This window comes from Triturus cristatus, chromosome 7 (genome assembly GCF_964204655.1).
Source record: "Triturus cristatus chromosome 7, aTriCri1.1, whole genome shotgun sequence".
In the NCBI taxonomy this organism is placed as follows: domain Eukaryota; kingdom Metazoa; phylum Chordata; class Amphibia; order Caudata; family Salamandridae; genus Triturus; species Triturus cristatus.
The window spans coordinates 1549461439-1549483773 of NC_140590.1; the positions used below are offsets into that span (position 1 = coordinate 1549461439).

The 22335-nt window shown below is 47.8% G+C and overlaps 1 protein-coding gene across 1 annotated transcript in view; it reads right to left on the reverse strand.

Annotated features, from left to right (window-relative positions):
• RIMS4 (regulating synaptic membrane exocytosis 4) overlaps window positions 1-21950 on the reverse strand; it is a 478826-nt gene extending 456876 nt beyond the window's left edge. The window contains exon 1 of the mRNA XM_085619343.1: window positions 21424-21950. Coding sequence (XP_085475469.1) covers window positions 21424-21520 — 97 coding nt within the window. The 5' untranslated portion in view covers window positions 21521-21950. The remainder of the gene's footprint in view (window positions 1-21423) is intronic.
• Window positions 21951-22335: the final 385 nt, after the last annotated feature.

Consider the following 22335-nt stretch of genomic DNA (forward strand, 5'->3'; position numbering starts at 1 on the left):
TGGCAGGAGGCCGTCTCCTCCCCAAGGGTGGTGGCAATCCAGGCCAGGCTGAGATTAGTGCATCTTAAAATACTGCATAGGACCTATGTGACGGGACCCAGATTGGTTTGTATGGGACGGGCAGAGAGTGGAGAGTGTAGACGGGGGTGTGGAGAATTAGGGACATTCATCCACATACTGTGGAACTGTCAACGGATAGAAGCGTATTGGAGAGACATCCACCACACAATGCGGACAGTACTAGGGGTAGACATGCAGCTAGAGGTGCGGAGATGCATACTAAACGTGTGGGAGCCTACAGACCTCAACACGTACACTAAGCAGTGGGCAACACTGGCGTTTATGGTTGCAAAAAGGAACATCATACAGCTGTGGAGCGCTGGTCGGACACCCCTATTGGGGAAGTGGAAGGAAGATCTAGACTGATGCATGTATAGGGAAAAATCAGTTTTTGTGGCCAGGGGATGCCCCGGAAAGTGGAGCAAGGTATGGGGAACCTGGAACCAATATAGAGGTGATATTTGTCCCCCACCTTGTCAGCAAGTTGATGAAGAGACTCTTGATACCCTTAACAATATAGATATGATAATTGTAACATATTTTGAAATGTATAAGATATTACCGAGGAAAGCTGAAGTCGCCTGCTTGTACGTAATTGATGTGATTCAGTCAAAAAAAATAATAAAAAAAATTTTTTTTTTTTAAAAAGAATAGAAGAAACCCTGTGGTCTGAAACAGATGCCCGTGTGGGGTAAGAGAGGTCATGGTGCACTTCAAGCTGTTCTGTAACTTCTATAATAAGATTAGGTTTAATATAATAGTGAAGATCTTGCAAAAACAGCAGATCAAATGTTCTTTCTCCTAAGTGACCTTTCTGGCCATAGAACAAAATTAACTGGTATGTACTTAAGAAAAAAGCTGGGACATCTATATAAAACTCCTGGTCGTTTAACCATGCTGGGTAGGAAATAGGAAGAACTTATCATGAGATCTCAAAAATGTCTTCATTTGAATATGTTATTTTTAATGCACTTCATGTGGAATTTGTGATTTTGGCATATTTGTAAAATTGTAAACTTTTTTTATTTTTATCTTTTTAAAATGCTTGTGTAAAAGGCAGCTAAGTTGTTACATTGTGGACCGATGGACCGAAAGTACTTTCAATAAATTCAAATTAAATTCTGAATTTCCAAAACCCTGATGCTCCCTGCTCCTGCTGTCTCTTGCTGTTTTTACTGTTTTTTGTGCAGCAGGAACAGCCTGAGTGGTCCAATAGTGTTGAAGTCTGTGGAGCTGTGCTCGATTTGTAAATAAATAAGTGCAAAGGCTCAGGGTATAGCTCAGGTGGCCACTACAGCTTACACTACCAACCAGCCCTGCCATCACTGCCACATGCCAGTATAAATGTTCCCTACTAAGCATCACCCTCCTATTAATGTGACACTTTAGACATTTTCAGGCCACCCACAGCTGTAAGAATGGACTTCATGCGCTGTAATAGTTTTTTAAAATGTGTATTTTATTGTTTAACTGATGTCCTCCTCTCAAAAATTGACAGGGCCACCATGTGGGGAACTAATATGAGTAAGTGCCAGTGTTAACCATTAAGTGCCAGTGGCGAGCACAGCAAGCACCTGCACAAACTAAGCAATCCTGAGGTGGTTTGGGGAGACAGGCTGACAGAGCCACAGATGACCTTCTGCCGCCCGCGACGGTCCCTGCGTTTGTCGCCCCGCGACGGCCGCAGGTAGGAGCGGGGGGTGCTGGCGATCCCTGCATTTGTTGCCCCGCGACGGCCGCAGGTAAGAGTGGAGGGGCTGCCACACTCCCTCTTCCCACGCCCAGCTCTTGCTATGCCACTGGAAACAAGCTTACCATAATAAAACAAACACAAGCGTGTAAAAACACATTTACTTAATGTATGATCTAGAGAAATGTGTAGATGCACTGTAACATTTTGTCCATCCTACTTTTTCATAAAATTGTGTGCTTTGTTTATTTTATAAACAATAGTTACGGACATAAAAATAATATTACAGCACATCTATATGCTTATTCAGGTAATACTTCAAGTAAACATTTAGTTATCCTGCAGAATATGTTTTCTCCTGAGGGAAACCTTCTTTCTAAGAAGTTTTCTGTGTTAAGCAAACTGTCTTTGCCACTTTCTGCTGCGCCTGAAAACAATGCACGTTATGCGTTACAACAGAAATACTTCCTAGGGGACGTCATATGCAATAACCAATAGGATGACAGTGAAAAACAAATGCTCTTCTCAACTGATCAAAGATGTGAACGTCTATGACATCGTCATAAAGTAATGACTAAAGGAGACCGGCCTAAAGCCCCCTCTCTTCATGTTCATGCCAAAAGGACTTGGCCGTTGCTAGACCTAAAAACAGGGGCGTCCGCGCCATTAGGGTGGAGGAGCGCCACCCTCCCACCACCAGTAGAAAATAAAACAATAATGAAACTGGCTTTAAAACCGTTTTATTATCGTTTTATTTTAATCCCCTGGACCCGCCCCCAGGACTCTGACGAGTCTTGAGGACGGGTCCAGGGGATGACACTGCTGGTGGGGAGTGGTGGGCACTCCCTTAACTATGCATGAGGTCTTTGGCCAGCCGTCTCAGGCCGGCCAAACCCCACATGCGCAGTGAAGCTCTCTCCAGTCCCAGCTGCATTGCTGGGGCTGGAGAGAGCATGCACAGGCTCCTAGTCTGCCTGGGAGCGCAAGTTGCCAGCACTCCGGCCAATCCTCAAGCTGCTCTCAGTGCCCAGGACCAGAAGAAGGACGAGGCAATTCGCGGGAGATGGCGGCAAGGTAAGTTTATTTTCATTTTTTGGGGGGGCCCTCCAAATCCTCCCCACCTCCCTCCTCTGGCCCGGCCCCCCACCCACTTTGGCAGTGGACGGGCCGCTACTGCCTAAAAAAATACTACTTAATTAACAATCAGTTTGCAGGAACAGGCATCCAATCAGACAGACTAAATCACATCCAAATATAGCAAAGTCCCTTCATTGACTTCGAATGTAACAGAGAAAAACGTTCAAAGCCCTAAGCATCATGCTTGAAGCATACTAGGACAAGAAGCCAGAACACTTAAACCACGAACCCCCTCTATATTCGAACCAGAAATCTGACATCATGGCAGACATGCAGAATTTGCCAAATACAAAAGAAATATAACAATCACCAAAGTGAGGCACTTGGGTCGAAAGAAGCACATCTCTGGAACTCTAGACAAAAGAAATCAGGTACCTAGTAAAATAGAGCATGCAAGAAAGCAGTTAAACACCTCTGTTCAAAAATACATTTTATGGGGGCGTGGCCTAGCTTCGAGGCAAGATGGACGTGTAGTGCCTCGGCTCCGCCGATAACCTCCTCCTAAACAATCATCCTGCTATCTATCCTGCCATCAAGCACTAAAATCCGGCTCCCTGCAGCTGGCGGATCCGGCCCCTGCTTAGTGGGGCCCTGGCGCTGTCTCCGATCCGGAGTTACGAGGCCCGTTCCATCGGGGCCTGAGGGAGTCTGTGAGGCCGGGGACTGGAGTGTGCCTACACGCCGACGCAGCGCGGAGGTGTGTCTGGCCGCTACTCGCCGGAAGCTGCCTAGAGGCGGAGGGCGCCGTGACGCCGACTTGGGTGCTCCCCCTCGGGGGTGGGAGGCACTCCCCACATCGAGCGACGGTGCTGTTTTCCACCCCCCACTGCTGCTGGGGGCTCATCGGCTGCATCGTGCCTACGGCGGGGGCTCTCCCTGCCCCCGGAGAGCTGTGTCAACTTCTGGCCTGGGGGGCCTTTCGGAGGTCCCGAGCCCTCCCGCCGGAGTGCCCCCGAGCCGCCCCCGCCTCCCGCACCAGCAGAGAATGCGGACCTGAGCTCCTCGCGGCCGTGGATGGGAGATGGTGGCTGCCTACGGAGCTGGTCGCTGGACTCTGGAGGTGACGTGGTGAGCCTAAGTGTGCTGTGCTGAGGTGGGCGCGCTGCGGCAAGGGGCTGTGTGTTGGAAGCTCCCGGCTGGGCTGCCTTGGTGACTGTGGTGCTCTGCCTGCTCGCGCTGCGCTGGGGAGACGTTGAGGATCTGTTGCCACCCGATCCGCTGGTGCCCTGAGTTGGAGTTGAGTGGCGCCCTTGGGACACATCACGTTGGCGTGGGTTGATCACCGGCCTCGGAGCGGGGACTGCGAGGCGAGGGTGTGGAGGCGAGGTGGAGAGCGGGGTCTGCGGGATTAGGCGCTACGTATCCTCCCCTGGAACTGGACCCTCCTTTGCCGGGAGTGAACTGCGGCTGCCCCGCTCGCCCCTCGCGCCCTCTGCACGGCGGGGGAACGCCATTTTGTGTCGCCATACCCACGTCTCCTGCGCTGAACAATTTCCTTGAGGTGGCACCTGCCGAGCTTGTGCTGCCCGGGCGCTGCCCCTGCTACTGCCCTGACCTGCTATCTGTGTGACATCAACCTCCGGCCCCGCAATGTCCGGCGCCAAGGGAGCAAGGGCGTCCCAGCAAAGTAAACTTGACCGGTACACGTGTGCAAAGGCCGATCAACCTGATAAGAGAGTGCAGGGAGACGTTGCCCAGCACGGGGCGCCACATGACCCTACCGAGCCCACTATGAAGGACCTTATGGCGGCCATTACTGGAGTCCGAACATCCGTAGACACTCTCTCCTCCGAAATGACGCTCATGAGGGCCGACTTTGCCACCTACCGAGAGAGGGCGCAGCAGCTTGAGACCACCACAGAGGGACTGGCGGGCGACACCTCGCAGTTGCAGGCTGAAGTTGCTGAGCTTCAGGCCTTCCGCAATAAGAGGATAAACTCGACGATTATGAAGGGAGGATGAGGCGCAATAACATACGCGTCCTAGGGGTGCCGGAGAAAATGGAGGGTCAAGCTGTGGATCTTTTCATTGAGAACCTCATCACAACTCACCTCCAGCCTAAGGGTCTCTCGAAACTCTTTGTGGTAGAAAGGGCGCATAGAGTACCTGGGGGATGCCCGAAGCCGGGGGCTCCACCCCACCCAATACTGGCCCGTCTGTTAAACTACCGAGACAGAGACACTATCCTCCAGACCGCCAGGGTGGCCCCCCCGGTTCGACTGGATAACGCACACATCACCTTTTTCCCCGATTTCACCCGTGGGGTGCAGATGCGACGGCGTACATTTCAAGAGGTCAAGAAGCGGCTGCGGTCCCGGGAATTGAAGTACGCCATGCTCTTCCCCGCGAGGTTGCGTGTGGAGGCGGATGGGAAAACCTATTTCTTCGATCATCCGGAGGCCGCTTCAGACTGGCTGGACAGTCGGGGGGACCCTCGGAGGACTGGCCCCTCGGACGGCTGATGCACGGGGAGTGGCCGTACAGGACACCACTCGGGTGGTGGGGGAGTCCCTGTCTCCTGGTGCGAGTGGACTTACCGGGGGGCTCTGCGGAGCGATCAGCTGCAGGACATGGCGTGGTGCCGTGGCAAGGAGTGCCATCGCGCATCTGGACCCTCTCGCATATTGGCTTCGATGTACTGTCACTTGGGAGTGAGGATCGGGGACCTGCTATAGCCTCCCCCCCACGTTCTTCCTTTAGCTGGTTTTCATTCTAATACGTTTTTTCTTTCTTTTTCCTTATAGTGGGCGACAGGCACTCTGCATTTTTGTTCTGATGGGTAGTTTGATGCCCAGGGTGCAGGGCAGCAGGGAGGGGGGGAGTTGGGAGGGACTGTTGGAATTTAATGTTGATGTGTAGTTTTTTATTACTTGATGGCATAGTGTTTAACTCCGTATTGCTGCTTCAATTCTTACCGGCACACAAATGGGTACGCAACGCGACAAGGAATTTAAAATCTTAATTTGGAATGTTAACGGCTTGGGGGACAAAATAAAGCGGGGTGTGGTTACCCAGTACATAAAAAGACTTTCCCCGACGTAGTCCTGCTCCAAAAAAACGCACCTCATAGGTAACAAGTGTGGAGCAATGTGCAGATGGGGATATTCGATGGTGGCGCATGCTGGCTTCACGTCCAGCTCGAGAGGAGTGGGGATCATGGTTAAAAAATCATTCCCGCTGTCGGTCACGTCCTCTTATGTGGATGACCGTGGGCGATACGTGGGTGTTACCGGCATGTGGGAGAGGCATATCGTGACCTTTCTCTCAGTATACGTACCCCCTGGGTTGCAATCAACGACATTTAATGACCTCAGTGCTCTTCTACTTACCCTGCCAGTGGGGCAGTTTGTCATGGGCGGGGACTTTAACTAGGTTGTATCGGGCGAGTTGGACAGGCACCCGCCGCGTCCATTGCCCCAAACGGCACACTCACTCTCCAATTTTTTGGATGCCATGGGTCTGGTTGACTTATGGCGTACATACAACCCCGACAAGATACAACACACTTTCTACTCTAACGCACACCGCAGCCTCTCCCGCTTAGACTACATGATTGCCCCTGCTTCCCAGGTTGCTCACATACACGAAATCAGGCATCTCCCTAGGGGTATATCCGACCACTCCCCTCTATGGGCTCATATAGTACTGGATCATACACAAGTAGATCGCATCGCCCCCATCAATCCCTGGCACTTTAAGAACCCCAAGTTACGTGGGGAGCTGATCAAAGCTATTGATAACTACTTTACAGATAACGAACACTCGGTCGATTCCCCGCTAACGCTCTGGGAAGCGTTTAAAACTGTGATCCGGGGGCAAGCCCTGTCCCTCATAGCGGGTGAAAAAAAGGAACGACTGAAGGACATCTCTGACGCTGAACATCGGGTGCACCAGCTTGAGCAAACAGTTAACTCAAACCCTACACCTGACGCGCTGCATGAACTCAAACTCGGTCAGGACGAATATCGGGCCTTGGTTACTGACCGTGCCAAAACACTGGGACAAGAAAAACAGGGCCGTATATATGATTGGGGAGACAAAGCGGGAAAACTGATTGCCTGGCTCGACAAGAGAGAGCGTGCTAGCCGCCTTGTCCCTGAGCTCATGGGAGTGGACGGCAACCCTGTGACAGACTCCCAAGAGATAGCCACACGATTTGCAACCCACTACTCTATAGTATACAAACCTGTTGCCCCACACACGGTTGAGGACTCCCTCGATTTCCTATGGGACATTTCCCTTCCTACCCTTTCTGAGGCAGACTGCCAGTTCTTGGACAGCTCCCTCTCCACCGAGGAAATTGCAATAGCAATACGGGCGCTCCGCCCGGGTAAAGCTCTTGGCCCCAACGGTATCCCTATCGAGCTGTACAAGCTTCGCCCTGATAAATTAGGCCGCTATCTTAGATCCATGTACACCTCCAGCCTGGAAATGGGAATATTGCCTCTGGACCAGCGCTTGGCCACGATCGTCACCATACATAAAGAGGGGAAGCCCAAAACGGATTGCGCCTCCTATCGGCCTATCTCGTTACTAAATGCTGAGCCCAAAATACTAGCTAAGGTACTTGCGAATAGGCTGATTAAGGTTGTGGGGGACCTAGTCCATCCCGATCAGTCAGGCTTTATGCCCCGGCGGAATACTGCCTTGAACTTGCGATCATAGCGTCCTTAGATGCCACCATGGCATTCGACACTCTTGAATGGCCTTATCTATTTGCAGTGCTCACGAAACTTGGTCTGGGCCCGGTCTTCATCAGCTGGGTGAAACTTCTATACGCCACGCCCATAGCGCAGGTGGTAGTAAATAATAGAAAATCCGCCCCCTTCCATCTCGGGCGGGGCACCCGCCAGGGCTTCCCCCTTTCTTCCCTCCTGTTCGCCATGGCACACGAGCCACTGGCAGCATGGATCCGCAATGATGTGGCCATTCGTGGGCTGCGATGGGCGCCGGGCTGGGAGGACAGAATCTCCCTGTATGCGGATGACATTCTTCTCTATCTAGCCTCCCCTAAGAAATCCCTTATTGTCCTCCTGGACATCCTTGAAATCTTTGGGAGATTCTCAGGCTTCCGAGTTAACTGGCAGAAGTCCCTCATATATGTCCTCAGCGGTGACACCCCGCATTTGCCCCGACACTGCCCAATATCGATAGCCACTGACGGATTCAAATACCTAGGCATATTTATCTCGCTGGATCAGACGCTTCGTTACACACGTAACCTGACCCCACCCCTGCAACGCCTTAAAAGCGACATTCAGCATTGGAAATCGCTCCCCATCTCCTTACTGGGTAGGGCGGCATTATTCAAAATGATGTCACTGCCGCGCTTTCACTATGCCTTGCAAAATGCCGCAGACCCCATTCCTAATTCATACTTCGGGGAAATAGAGAGCCTACAGAGGACTCTCCTCTGGGACGGCAGGCCACGCATTGCACTATCAAAGCTCACGCTTGGCTGGTACGATGGTGGAATTGGACTGCCTGACATTAAAAGATACTATTGGGCAGCTCACCTAATCGCGATCAATCATGGCACCTATGGCCCCCCTGATGCCCCGGGATTCCGTATGGACCGCTGGCTTCTGCCCAGCGGGATGTACGGTCGAGCACTGTACTCCACTCCAGGAAAGTTCCCCCTGACAGGACCTACCAAACACACGACCAAGATATGGCACACTGCGACACAGTCATTGGGCTGGGCTAACAGGTTAACACGTGCTACCCCGCTTTAGGACTCACAAAAGCTAGGATACCTGGGAGATTCACAGGGGTTTGACAAGTGGGATTTGATTGGTATCTCCACAATTGGTGATCTATGGGAGGCGCGGGGAATCAAACCGTTTAGTACCTTGCAGACCCAATACTCACTGGCCGACTCCGAGCTATTCAGATACATCCAGGTCCGGCACGCGCTGCGGACCGCACTGCCAGGAGACGCCTCACCAGCTGCCAGCACCCCCTTGGAGGACAGACTCCTTGATGGATACCTGCCCGAGCGGGCCATATCACTGACATACAGAAAGCTGATCAATAACATGCAGGACCCCCTTACCCTGCTGAGAGAGAGATGGGCGGGGGACGGTATAGAATTAGATGACGAGGGGTGGCAGACAGCTATCTCATCCCCTAAAACAGTTGCAATATCAGCGAGGCTCCGCCTAGTGCAACTTAAAATATTACACAGAACGTATCTAACAGGGCCGCAACTGGTGCACATGGGGAAGCAAACTGATGGCTCCTGCAGACGGGGATGCACCCAACCGGGTATATTTATACATATCATATGGCATTGTGGGATAATTCAAGAATACTGGCAGAAGATACATTCGATTCTTAGTGAAGTCCTTGAGGTTGAACTCCGGCTGGAGGCTCCCAGGTGTCTCCTTAACATCTGGGAGCCCACGGACCTCAACGCCTATGCCATACAATGGGTCACACTTGCATGTATGATAGCGAAAAGAAATATTGCGCAGCACTGGGGGGGCCCCCAAGCACCCAAACTTACGGAATGGAAAAAGGAGCTTGAATGGTGCATGCAACGTGAAAAATCTGTATACATAGCAAAGGGGTGCCCCCGGAAGTGGTCTAAGATTTGGACCCCCTGGAACTTGTACCGAGGTGAAATATGTACCCCCCCCCCCCAGTATTTGAGCAATTCGGATGTCTCCCCTTCCCCGTAACTCCAATGGTAAATGTATACTGTGTACCGATGAACCCTTGCATATGCCATTACCTGTGTTGTGCCTCTATGAACCTATGCCTTGTTGTCAAAGTTTTTACAATAAACAGAGTTATAAAAAAAAAAAAAATGTTTAAATGCATTTTATATATTGCTGTGCGCCACCAATCAAGCTATAATGACCAACTGATCAACAGTACATGACCCAGGAACACACAAGAAACTAACTGTTCTCTTAGTTCTTGGTGTTTCAGTCATAAACAATATTAGTGTTTCTAAAATTCCTTTATTTCTTCTCTGACAACTCATTATCCCATTTCGCAGAGCTGGGAAGCCCATTGGGTAGCCATGTGCTTAATAAATCCCCGTAAATTGAATTGAATTATCAGTTGCAAATTGTCAAGATTGCGTGTAGCCTTTTACCAACACGTTTCGTTCACCATGAACTTCATCAGGGCACTTATGGTACGTGGTCAGTTTAAGGGTGAAGTAATTCACGTGTCATTTCAAGCTTTATCTGGGTGCCAGTCCCTATATGTGGATAATCCTCAGTCTCTTAGAATGTTTTATGCTGTCCTTAGAAGGTACAGTTGTATGACAGCTGCAAGTGGACATATTTCTAAAAAAAAAGGGGTTGTCGTAAGTGTATGGTTCATGGTCATGATTCAAGGTTCACACCTTACACACCTTTTTGCTCCTATGAAATTAGTTCCGAGCACAAAGAAACAGGAGCCTCGTTCATGCGATGCATGTTGAACCTCCCTTAGCAGAAAGCGATTGCTACCCACAGTTTGCAATTTGGTTGTAGCTGCTGCCCTTGTCACGCAATTAGTACCCCTAATACTGCCCTGGATACACCTCTTCTCGAGTATCATGGGGGCAACAACATAACCTGAAGGTAAGCAGCGCTCTAGTAGCCCAATTTCCTTTCTGTAATTCTCACACATTTCCCTTGTCTTTGCCCCTCTGAAGCAAATAAGAGGCTATTGAGGACCAAGGAGTAAAAACTGTGCGTAAAACGTCACAGGTTCCATGATGTCATGGTACATCTGCCATTTCAACATGCAAGCGTGTAATGATTGCTGGCCAATGAAAAATAAAATTCAAATTGTTATTGTGGGGCTGGGTATTGAGATGGAGAGAGGATGTAAAGTATAATTTATGTGGGTTTCAAGGTACAAGTGAGGTCAGAGACTAGCGTAGTGGAGATCGGCGAGATGATTGAAGATGTTAACCAATTTTAGAGAAGTCTAAACCCTTTTCTATCTCCGGATGGTTAATTCCTGATGTGCTATAACCGGAAGACAACAATTACTTTGATATCTATTGCTGTAGGTGATGTATAAATTGCCTTTGACTTTTAACTCGAAGATCAATAGTCAGAACCTGATAACAAAAGGAATCTACAAACCTGGGAGAGTGAGACAGAGGAGCAGAAAGACCTGAGTGAGACCCTTGAGGGGGTAAGGATGTACTCTAGAAGCAACTGTTGGACTCAGGCAGAATTAGATTATTGGCAAGATTATTGAGAGGCTCACTTATAGTAACCCTCATATACATGAGCCCCGTACCACGGCACTTGGCTCCCTGCTCCCCCCTCCCCATTTTCACCACATGAGGTGCTGAACAGCAATGTGTTGTGCATGATTATTTCAACCTCCCCTGGGGGTCCTGAGGAATTCTTTTGGTTCAGGAATTCCACGTTTATAGTGGGCACTCAGCATGCCTTTATTTGTGACCATACTTGGGCATTTGTATACATGTAATAATTCCACCAGGCACCTGGGTGAGGTGAACACGGGTCCTTTAAGCAAAATAGCCATAAGCTAAGGACCTGGGATCCACGTTACCCAGGACCCCAGGGTCCCAGTGAGATCTTTTTCTTCCACATACCAGTCTCATTATGAACCCAGGCTACGTTTTTCCCCAGAGTCAGATGTGTAATGTAAACACAGCACAAGATATCCGAATAACATTATACTTCGACTAGATTAAGTGTGTGACTACAGGAAGGAGCCTCCTGCCACATATGCATGATATATGTGTAGTGTTTTAGTTTATGCATTTTAATTTCATACTTTTGTTGCATGTTTTATCCCCAAATGTGTGATGTGCATGCACACGTGTGAAACCATGCAGTGGGTTGACGTGCTTCACTTTACAGCTTCACAATGTAGCATAACTTTATATGCAACATACTTCTCTTTCGCTAAAGAATGTACAGGATTCTGATAAAATGCCGGGGCTTTTTGAGCAGTTGGAGGTACCCACTGATTCCTCCCACTGGCTAAATGGCTTCTTCAAGTAAGCATTGCTGTGTCATATTATTATGCCAGTGACAGATCATCTCCCTTAATTTTACGGGGAACCCATCAGGTTAGCTTGCTGAAGGAAGGTTTCCTTGGTAAGGTGAGAGGGTTAGGCCTCATTATTGCATGGTACGAATTCCTAGATTGGAAGGGACATTCCCAGCCCTGACGAAGGCCTTAGACCCATGTTGGCTTTTAAGGTGGGCCGAAACATGTTGGCTTAATGAGGGTCTGTTTTTGAGACATTGACACTTAACCATAAGACCCGAATTCTGTTTTTAATTATGTCTAGGATACCCACTCATTAAAGGAAATTTCCCGGCTTTACCTTAATACATTTTTATCTCTTACCTCTTGGATACCTGCCACATATTCAATTATGATTTATATAAGAACTTCCGTCTTCCTCTTGTTGAGTTCGCCCTGGTTGTAGAATCATACCAGGGTGTGGATAGGCTCCAATGATGAAGCATGCCGCTATTAAGTGGATGAGGTGTCTACTCCAAGAGCTTTGCATTTCTCTTTGATTGCCTCATCTGGCAACTCTATCCTAGCTGCCTTTTTGTGTTCGTAGAAATAGATGAGAAACATTGTAGTGAATTAAATTATTTAGTGAAAACTAGTGGTAGAAAAGTAAACCAGGAAAAAGTATTTTGAGTAAGAGGAGACCTGGGCAAAGATCAAAACTGGAAATTACAGGGTTTACGTGGTGGGGGGGAAATACTTGGTGAGGGATATAGGGGGAAGGGTTTGGAGGAAGACTAGATGAAGCCAGGAAAATGGGAGAGAAGAAAGAATAGCTAAAAATAAATCAGGATGAGTGACTCGCAAAGGAGTATTCTAGAGGTAGAAGAATTGGTTGATGAATATAGTATAAGAAACAGGGGGCAGAGCCCTGTCAGGATCTGCAGACCATCACAGATACATTGGACTGTAGAGACTTGCATACCCAGCTGAGTCAACATCTGTGGCACCATGAACAAGGATATCTGCCTTGCGGGAATATCTTCAATACAACAAATGGCTCACAAAAGATTGACTTGAGTGGTCAGGATGGTATTTCACTGTGTAATAAATAATGGAGAAAACTAATGGATCTTTAACTCTGAAAAATTAACACGTCATTATATAGAAACTTAATTCATTTACCCTGCTGGTTTGAGTCTGATTGCCTGATTTAATATGTGCCTTTCCATGACTTGCCATGGGCCTTTCCATGACTATCCGCTAACATGGTGCACAATCTCTTAGTGCAAACACATTCAAACAAACCAGAAAAGGCATTTTCCCAGCATTAAAATGAGGCCCATGTTCAATGTTGCCCTATTATTAGAATTATCTTAATAAATATATAAACTCAGCCTTAGAAATACTGAGTTTAGGAACACTGAGTTGGTCTGGACACTTTTCAACTTAGCTAACTCAGAGCAAGCCAAACATGACAATTGTGAGTATTGTACCTGAAAAACCAATAGTTTTGGAAAGAGGGACTGACATACATCAGTTAATTGAGAATGCACAAATAGGCAACAGTGGTGCAGTCAAAAAAACTCAGCTGTATGTTTTACTACTTAAATGCACACAGCACGTATTCACCTGTTATTGCAATACAGAACTAGTACACCATGCTTCCAGGGGGTGTCTTGTCATGTAACCAAAGAAGGGGCTTAATAATTATTTAGAACTGTTGATTGTACCCCATAAATCACAATAATAAAGTGCTTTATATCAGCCAAAAGTAGTTTCCCATGATATGTTACAACCACAAAGTACAATCCTTAGTCTTCAATTGGCCACCATTTTAATTTTTTCTCCAAGATGTTCTTCGGAGGTGGTCTCTTCTAAACATGTGTAAGATTCATAACAACATATGTTTCAGCCTGTGCATGTTTTGAAAGTTGTAAAAAGTTTAAAAGATATTTTGACTTTTTAGCTAACTGCACTGAGTATTATATTGATATAGCTGATCTATTGGCTGTCGCTAGGGCCAATGTGAGCAGATAGATGTTTTCAGTAAAATCGTGCATCAACCACCCGTGAGTAGTACTAGAGAGGTTAATACACCAGGGACCCAATCTGGTAATGGCATGCATCTGGTGAAAATATTTAGTGAGAACACAAGTAACATATCAAGACAAGGTTGGAAAGACTTGACACATAAGCTTTTGTTATTAAGTCATACAAATCTTACAGAATTTGGGGCCAGATGTATAAAACTACTTTGTATTCGCAAACGGTGCGAATCGCAAAATGAGTCTGTTTGCGAATGCAAAAAGGCCATTCCTTATGTACCAAAGGTTTTGTATTTGCAATTTAGGTAATTGCAATTTTTAGCGATTACCTAAATTGTGAATGCAAATTGGGAATCGCAATTGGCAAATCCTTAATGCATGTAGGAAGCCTTTCCTAAATGCGAACTGTGCATTTAGGAAACGTTATTGCCATCAACTTCAAGTGAGCTTGAACAAAACGGCATTTTTCAAAGTGCCATGTAGTGCTCACATGTGTGCTTTAAATGTGCACACTTTCTTGTTTTTAGGGTGCTTCAGGGGGATCTTAAGCCCCCGTGCACCCTTGACTTTGCCTTAGCTAATTTGCAAATACCAATTAGGTAATCGCAAATTAGCCAATGCAAACCATTCGCACCTATGGGCCATTTCGGCCCACAGGAAAGAATGGAGTGATATTACCTAAAAGCAATTCGCTCTCTATCGAATCGCTATTAAGTAATATTAAGGAATCACAAAATCTTTAGCGATTCCTACATACATTGCATTTGGCGATTCGGTAAAATGCTATTTGAGGATCACAAAATGCTTGTTTGATACATCTGGCCCTTGGTCACGTGAGATAAGATGAGATTTTAAATCATGTCTCTTGTTTCAATAGCGAACAACTTAACAACTAGATCACATCTCTTTCCCAGATCTGGTGCATGGGGCCAGAATATTTCCATGAAAGTTGTTTCTACACGGCCCAAATAGTTCGTTTGATTTCACTGCCTTCTTCAGTTTCAGATCACACAGCCATCCACACCCTCTGTGCCATATTAAGGACAGGGCAGGCCTTATATCCCACAGGGCATTTCCCCGGTGGGTTGGACCATTTAGTTCCCTCCCGTGGTTAAGTGCAGCAGGCACAGAGAGTCTTCAAGAGAGAGAGAAAGAGAGGGAGGTAGGGAGGGAGAGAGAAGGAAGAGCAAAAGTGATCAGAAAGGGAGAAGAGAGAGGATGGAAGGAGCGAGAGAATGGATGGATGGGAAAAGGGAGAGGTGAAGGGAGCAGAGCGGGTTTGAGTATTTTTACAAGGCTTCTTTTAGTCCCTAATCCTGCCATGGCCATATTAAATATTTACAGGTTCTTCTTTTTCCCTTCTTTGAGTCCTTCCAGTAGGATTTCACTCTTTGAGCTCGGGTCATGTGAATCATTATATTAAGGTCTATTAGTATTCTCTTATTTCAAAACTACCTGCTAGAAGTACCGTCACAATCCATAGGACGCTAAACACCTTCCTCGCCTGGTGCATTAACTCCAGAGGTAGCAAAAACCATAAAGAAATTCAACACATCGGTCACACACTGCGCCTAGAGGCAGTGCAAGCATTAAAATTGCTCCTATTAAATTTAAATCCCAGCTTCGGGTTACTCAATGCCTGAGGTAATGCATGATTTTCCCAGTGCATTATTGGTTGCGTTCAAGACCGTATCCATGGATACGCATGGAGCACTCTTTGTACAGTTCATAAATGCCCTTCCATCCTGACAGCCCCAGCGTGCATCTCACTGTTCAGTTTCATCGCCTTGACTGCGCTGCACATTTTATGCAGCATCCCTTCAGAATGCCTTGGTTATGGAAGCAGATGATGCCAAGCCATCCGTTTCTTGCATTCACGCTGTTGTACATTGACATGGCAGGGAACCGATGCCGTGTCAAGTCGCATCTTGACTATACTCACTTGGTTCTGGGTGCATTTTGAGCAAGTATCACCAGAGCTTTAAGTGGGATGAAAAAAGTGGTGAGTCTCTAAAAGGGGTGTGGCCTAAGAAGCTTAACTGGGAACCTTGCCCAAGGGGGGTGGCCTACGTAACGAAGAGTGTGGCCTAAAGCTTGTAAACTAAAATCCTGTGCTTCCCATAGCAGGCTACCTGACCACTATTTCGGTGCCTCTCTGAGCTTTCTGTTATTGCATCCAGGCATTCTACGGGATTTCAGGCCCACACCAAAAGCAAGACCAACCAGTTGGCTCTGCCAATGCTCGTAAACAGTAACAGATAAATGAGTAACAGCAAGGAATTTGGTGTGAATAATTAGAATGGGAAATATTTCAATTCTATAAATATGGGTCTGTATGTTAAACATTACTACGGTCTGTCAAAGGGGTAGTGGTCTTCGGAGTGTCTCAATCACCCCTATTCATCCCTTCACACAATTGTTCTTTGAAATCTGTTAGACCCTACACCAGGCGCGCAACACCCATTGGACTCAGAGGGCTTCATCCCCCCCCCCGTCGTGTGTGGCAGCCCGGGATGACACAGCTTCCCGGGCACACACACAGTCTCACCCGAGCACTTCACAGGTCTTTAAAAGACCATTTGCAAGTTAATGAGGCATTGCTGTTGTTTCACCCCTTCTAAGAGCCCCAATCAGCTCCACTCTGCCGCTTGCTTAAAGGTTCAGCACCCCCCCGAAATTTTTTCTTAGCCCCCCCCCCCGAAATTTGGCTCTAGTTGCGCCTCTGCCCTACACCGTTGTTTCATTCTCCGCATCTTCCAGAAATCCCCCATCTCCGCCTGCATATCTCACACCGCATCTCTTTCCTCTTCAGCTCCCTCTTTTTACTCTCTCCTGCATGTACTTCCTTGCATCTCAGTTACTTCACCCCTACACATCTGTAAGCACTTCATTTTCTTTTACTTTCACCCTGTCAACATTTCAACAGTTTTGTACCTCATTCACTCACTCTCACAAAGGATCCCAATTACAGTTTGCATACGTGGACATTGCTCTGTGTTATCTGCAGAAAGGCCAAGGACTGGATGAGCACACGTTCGGAACACTTTAGTGACCCACTGACAGTCACTGTGAGAAACCCGCACTGCCTTGAGCCTCAACCTCAGAGGTGTCAATCATGGCCCATTATAAACACCCACCCATAACCTGTGCTTGAAAAGACAACTAAAAGCAACTGAGTTCACAATATGTATGATATGCGATTACTAGGCTGCATGAAAAAATACCACAGAAACACAACATCTTGGAAAAAGCTAACACCCTTCTGGAATGCAAGATTAAATAAAACACATGAAATGTATACACAAACCACATCACTGACAGGCCATAAACATAGGGCCCAATTGGGACCCTTTCATTGTCATTTTTTAATTACTGCCTGGTCTGGAAATTGGAAGCACCCACCCCACTTAAAGCCCTGAGTAGCAGTCATTGCTTCCCGTGTCTCCTGAGAGAGTCTTTGTGGATGCAAAATGCCAGGCAATATACTAGAAAGTGAGTGGACTGCAGGAACAGACAAAGGCATACTCAGTTTACACCATTAATGCATGATGCATGTTCCCTTAAAAGCTATTCTCCTTTATGAATTTTGCTATCAGTTTTTTTTTTCTTTGTTTCTCTATGCTTATGGTTTCCTAAGATGTTTTGAATTTTTTCTTTGTTTCTCTATGCTTATGGTTTCTTAAGATGTTTTGAACAGTCCTCAGGTACTGACTGCTTTATGCAATGCCCTAACATGCAAATATTTAAATGCAAAGCAACTCCAGTGGCGGCTCCTCCGCTAAGGCGGAGGAACGTCGCCCCACTGTTCGTTGAGCAGTGGAAAATAAAAATAAAATGATAATAACAAGAAGTTATTATCATTTTATTTTCCTTTGCGAATCCAGGCGTGGTGGGGCTGGCTCGCCGCAGAGGGAGCAAAAGTGGTTTGCACTCCCTCCCTCTAGAGCCGGCCAAACAGTCATGCGCACTTTGCATGTTCTCCGTTGGGCTGTGTTGCAGAGCCCTGTGGTGAACATGCCCAGCCTCCGCAGGCACTGCCTGAGTGGCCAAACAGGCCCCTCAGACCAATCACGACAATGCTCCTGCAACGTCGTGATCGATTGGCAGAGTCCGGAAGCCTGGGTGCTTCCGGTGCAGGCTGCAACCGGGAAGAAGACAAGAAGACTGAGGAGAAGCCGAGGCGGTGACAAAGGAGGTAATTTTATATTATTATTTTTTTCATCTTTTCATCCGTCCCCCTGCCACCGCACCACCCCCGTTCAGAGGCAGCCACCACTGGCGGTGTGTAAAGCACAATCTTGCACTCAGCAGGGTCCTACACACTTGATGTGCAAAATGGACTCTCAAACATAGTTCTCTTGACGGGACACTGCAAGTTTTCTTATGGTTGGACCATTGCTGTTGGGTGGGCAGGAGGTGGACCGGCACTCGCAGTCTGTATTGTTGCAGGCAGATAATTTTTTACTTAATATCTTTGCTTACAACTGATGGAAGAGCTTGGAAACGCTGGGCCCACTGACGTGCAATGGGTGAAGGCCACTGGGCTGACTGTGGGACAGCTGGGTCTGTGAACTCTCTGAGATACTACTTTGGAAAGAGTGCAATCAATGTGGAGTGTGGCACACATGCCCTCTTATCAGAACTGTACAGACTCTCTCCAGTGTCAAATGCCTGAAATTTCTGTATCAGCCTTTCATTATTTTAAATTTCCATATGCCAACCAGAAAGTCCCCCTCAACTGCCTTGCAATTAGTGCCACCGGTTTTATGGTATTTATATTTTTTACATGTCCTGCGGCAGTCGCGGGGTGGCAAACGCCGCAATCGCCAGCACCTGCTCTTGCATGCGCTGCTGCGGGGCAGCAAACGCAAGGACTGCCACGGGCGGCCAAAGGCCTAGCTACGCCGCTGGCAATCTTCTTTTTTCTTTTTTAACTCCCCAGTCAGTTCTCACAGTTATTGAGCTGCCATGCATGACTGGTAATAGTGAGAATCGCCCACCATAAAACCTAATTTTCTGTATTTTTCCATATTTAAAAATAAATACAGACAAGAATATCGATTGTTTTCTGTTTGTATTTACCTGTAAAAATCAGTGAAAACTGGGAACCTTCATTATAATATGTAACTTAAGCGAGACCAAGATGTGCAGACAATTACAGAAGAAAACCAATGCTTAATTTGTGGTGATGGTTACAGGGGGCGGCATCAGCACTCGTTTTGTGGGACAAGGTCTGTTATTTTGTAATTTGTCATCATCAGACTTTGGTCCAGAGCAAGAGAGTGAAAGGAAGACAAGGATGAAAAAGAAAGAAATCAAAACAGTAACAAAGGGAGGAAGGGGAGCTGAAAAAGATCTTACAAGAGTGAGATAAGAAGACAGGAAATGTAGGGTGGTGGAAGTAGGAGTGATGGATGGAATCAAGACCAGACAACCAGGAGATTCGGCAGCAACGGCTTCCAGCATCACCGATGGAAGGGTCCAGAGCAAACCTTAGGGCCTCTTAACTGTTCTTTTTTTTGGGGGGGGGGGTAAAAATTAAGCACTGGAAAACAATTTTTTTTTTTTAAACCTATATCCAAAAAAATCACATTTCAGAGAAAAACAGAATGTATTTCTAGAGTCAAACAGTAGCTCTGCAAACGCCGAAGTGCGACATCGGAGCGCTACATGCGATGCACTCGGGCACACATTATTCTGAGACTGTGTTAGCATCGATCTGGCTTTCAAGAAAGCAGACATTCCAGTACTTTCTATGAAAATAACACCGTTAGTCCCAAGATGCCATTTGAGCGTTCTGGTCCTGCGTGCAATCAGTGCGTTTTTTTCCATTGTGCACCGCAAATTGGATTTTAATTGTATTGGCTCCCTGAAAGGGTTAACAGAAAATCAACATAAAGAAAAGACGTGGATGAACGACGGCGAGCGGCGGCACAGCACCGGACCATATGATGGCCTCCATCGCCATTCTTGAAGTGTCACAGAAAGAGCACCTTTCATCTAGTGATATTTTCAAATAATTGTTCGAAATTCGGGATATAGCTGCTTATTCTGCACACTGCTGGCATCAGACAGGCCAATCCTAACAACAGGGTCAATTGATACAAAAAAAACAGCGGGATAAATCGCGTTTCACGTCACGCTCTGTTTCAAATACGAAGCTGTCACTTTGAAACGCAATTTTCTGCTTGCCAACACGGGGCTCACAGGTTGAAGGGGGGGCAGGCCTATATTAGCCAACGCTCGCCGCGTTAGGCACCTGCGTTACCAACACCGCGCGGACCCCCCACCCCGACTCCCTCTTCCACCCCCCCCTCCCCCTTCCAACCCCCCTCCCCCTTCCAGATGCCTGCAAGTGCACTAAAGGAGGTGTGCGTGTTTCGTGCGCGCGATTGTGGACACTTCTTTGTTGCACGCACTCCAGCCACCACAGATGCAACCTCGCCACAGGTGTTCCGTGGGCTGTGTGTTTGTCTGTGTTTATTCGCTCAGCATCCAAAACCGTAATGGCGCACACACGTTAAATCTGACAGTAAGAACTTGGCATCTGGTGTTAGAAATTCAGCATATAGGACAGGGAGCGGACATCTAAAGCGAGAGAGAGAAAGGGCGGCGAGTGAGACGGTGCAACAGATAGACTGGGCTCCAACCCCCTGGGGCGTAACTACCATTGGTGCAGCTGGTGCAGTAGCACCGGGGCTCATCGGACCCCACTTATTGCTGTATTTACTGCCCCTATAGCAGTCAAATGGTGCATTTTCATTGCTTGCAACAGTTCCAATGGCATCCTAGCTTTGCTACTGTCCAGGCCCCGGGCTTTTGTGAAGAAATGTGGCTAGTGAGACATGGGCTGGCCTTCAAAATCCGGTGGCTAGAAGAGAGGGCAGAGGGTGAGATATTGCAAGGGGTGGACTGTTATTCAAACCCCAAGGCTGTTGGGCGAGAGGGTCGTTAACAGCAACTTGCAAAGCACAGACTGGCCTCTAAGAATGCTTGTGTTCAGGAAAATGGTTGGTCAGTGAGGTGTGGCAAGATCTGGCTGCAAGTACCTCAAAAAGTGGTGTGTTTGGAGGCAGGGTTATGTGTGAGGTATTCCTAAACAATGTCTCAGCGCGAGATAACAGGTGTGCGGGAGGAAGGGTTGTGACTGTGAGCCAGACGCAGACGCTATAGAAGATTGAATGGCCTCAAAAAATCGTATGTTTGAGAGAAAGGGATGTGAGAGCGACACGTTTCAAGATGTGCCCCCAAATATATTTTGGGGGAGATGACGAAGGATGAGACATTTCAAGACATGTTACATAGCTTTAAATCCCACGCAGGTGTGTGTGTCGCGAGTGAGATATTGCCTCCAAAATCTAGGTGTTTTGAAGGGGGGGGGGGTGAGTGAGACATTGCAGGACATGGTCTTATCTTCAAAGGGCGCTGCCTATGAGAGGTGACGTGTGAGACGTCACAAGCCACAGACTGACCATCATAAAGCAGGCTTTGCAGCTAGGGTGGTGAGTGAGACATTGCATCGCAAAGACTTACCCCCGTCTTCCTCATCGAACGAGTTCATGCAGGGGAAGTAGATGGCCAGGGCCTCGAAGGAAGCCGACAGGCTGATTCGGCTCTGAGACCGCTCCATGTAGAGCCCGGGAGCGCTCCCCGGGTCCACCGGTGGCTTGGCCAGTTTAGTCGTGCCATTTTTCACTCGAAGCACTGCACGCGGCGTTTTGGCAGATTTCCGGGCCCCCTCAAGGAAGAAGAAAACAACGGCTTCGTTTTCACCCCCTTCACCTGCAGTCACCTTTCCCTTTGCTTCGGTAAGAAGAAAAAAAAATCAGGGGGGTGCAAGGTTTGTTTCCCTTTTGCCTTAATCTCTCGTCACAAAGACAGCATCCCTTCTAAAGCCCTCGGCGCTGATTGGTCTTCTTCCGAATTGACATATGTACACACAGATGATTTTTTCAGCCTCCCCGGTGCATGCAAAATCGCCCCCCAAGTGCATCAGACGCCAGTCTGCAGCAGCACATGAAATAGTCCGTGCGAAGATGGCTCAATCAGACAGCCTGCGCTCCCCGGCCTCAGCATCAATTGCTCACTGGCCTTCATTCACAGGAGAGCCGCCCGGCGGGGGAGCAGGAGGGGGGCTTGAATGAAGTCATTATTGGGTTACAGCTCGTCCAATCACAGTAGCCTCTGAGGCGAAGGGGGCTGTCTGTCAGCGGTTCCTGGGCTGCAAGCAGAGGCCAGGATGCAAATGGTGTGCTCCCAGCATAGGTTTTTGGTACCCGTGTTATAGCAGCTGTGCAAAGGGGCTGCAACAGCGTTGGACCTCTGTGTGATTAATGCACGCGGGCTGATGATGCAGCACGAGGGAAGCTGTGCATGTTCTGCGCCTCGTTCCTGGGTTTGAGCAGAGCCAGGCGATGTATGCCGCCCACCCCTCCGGTAAATGCA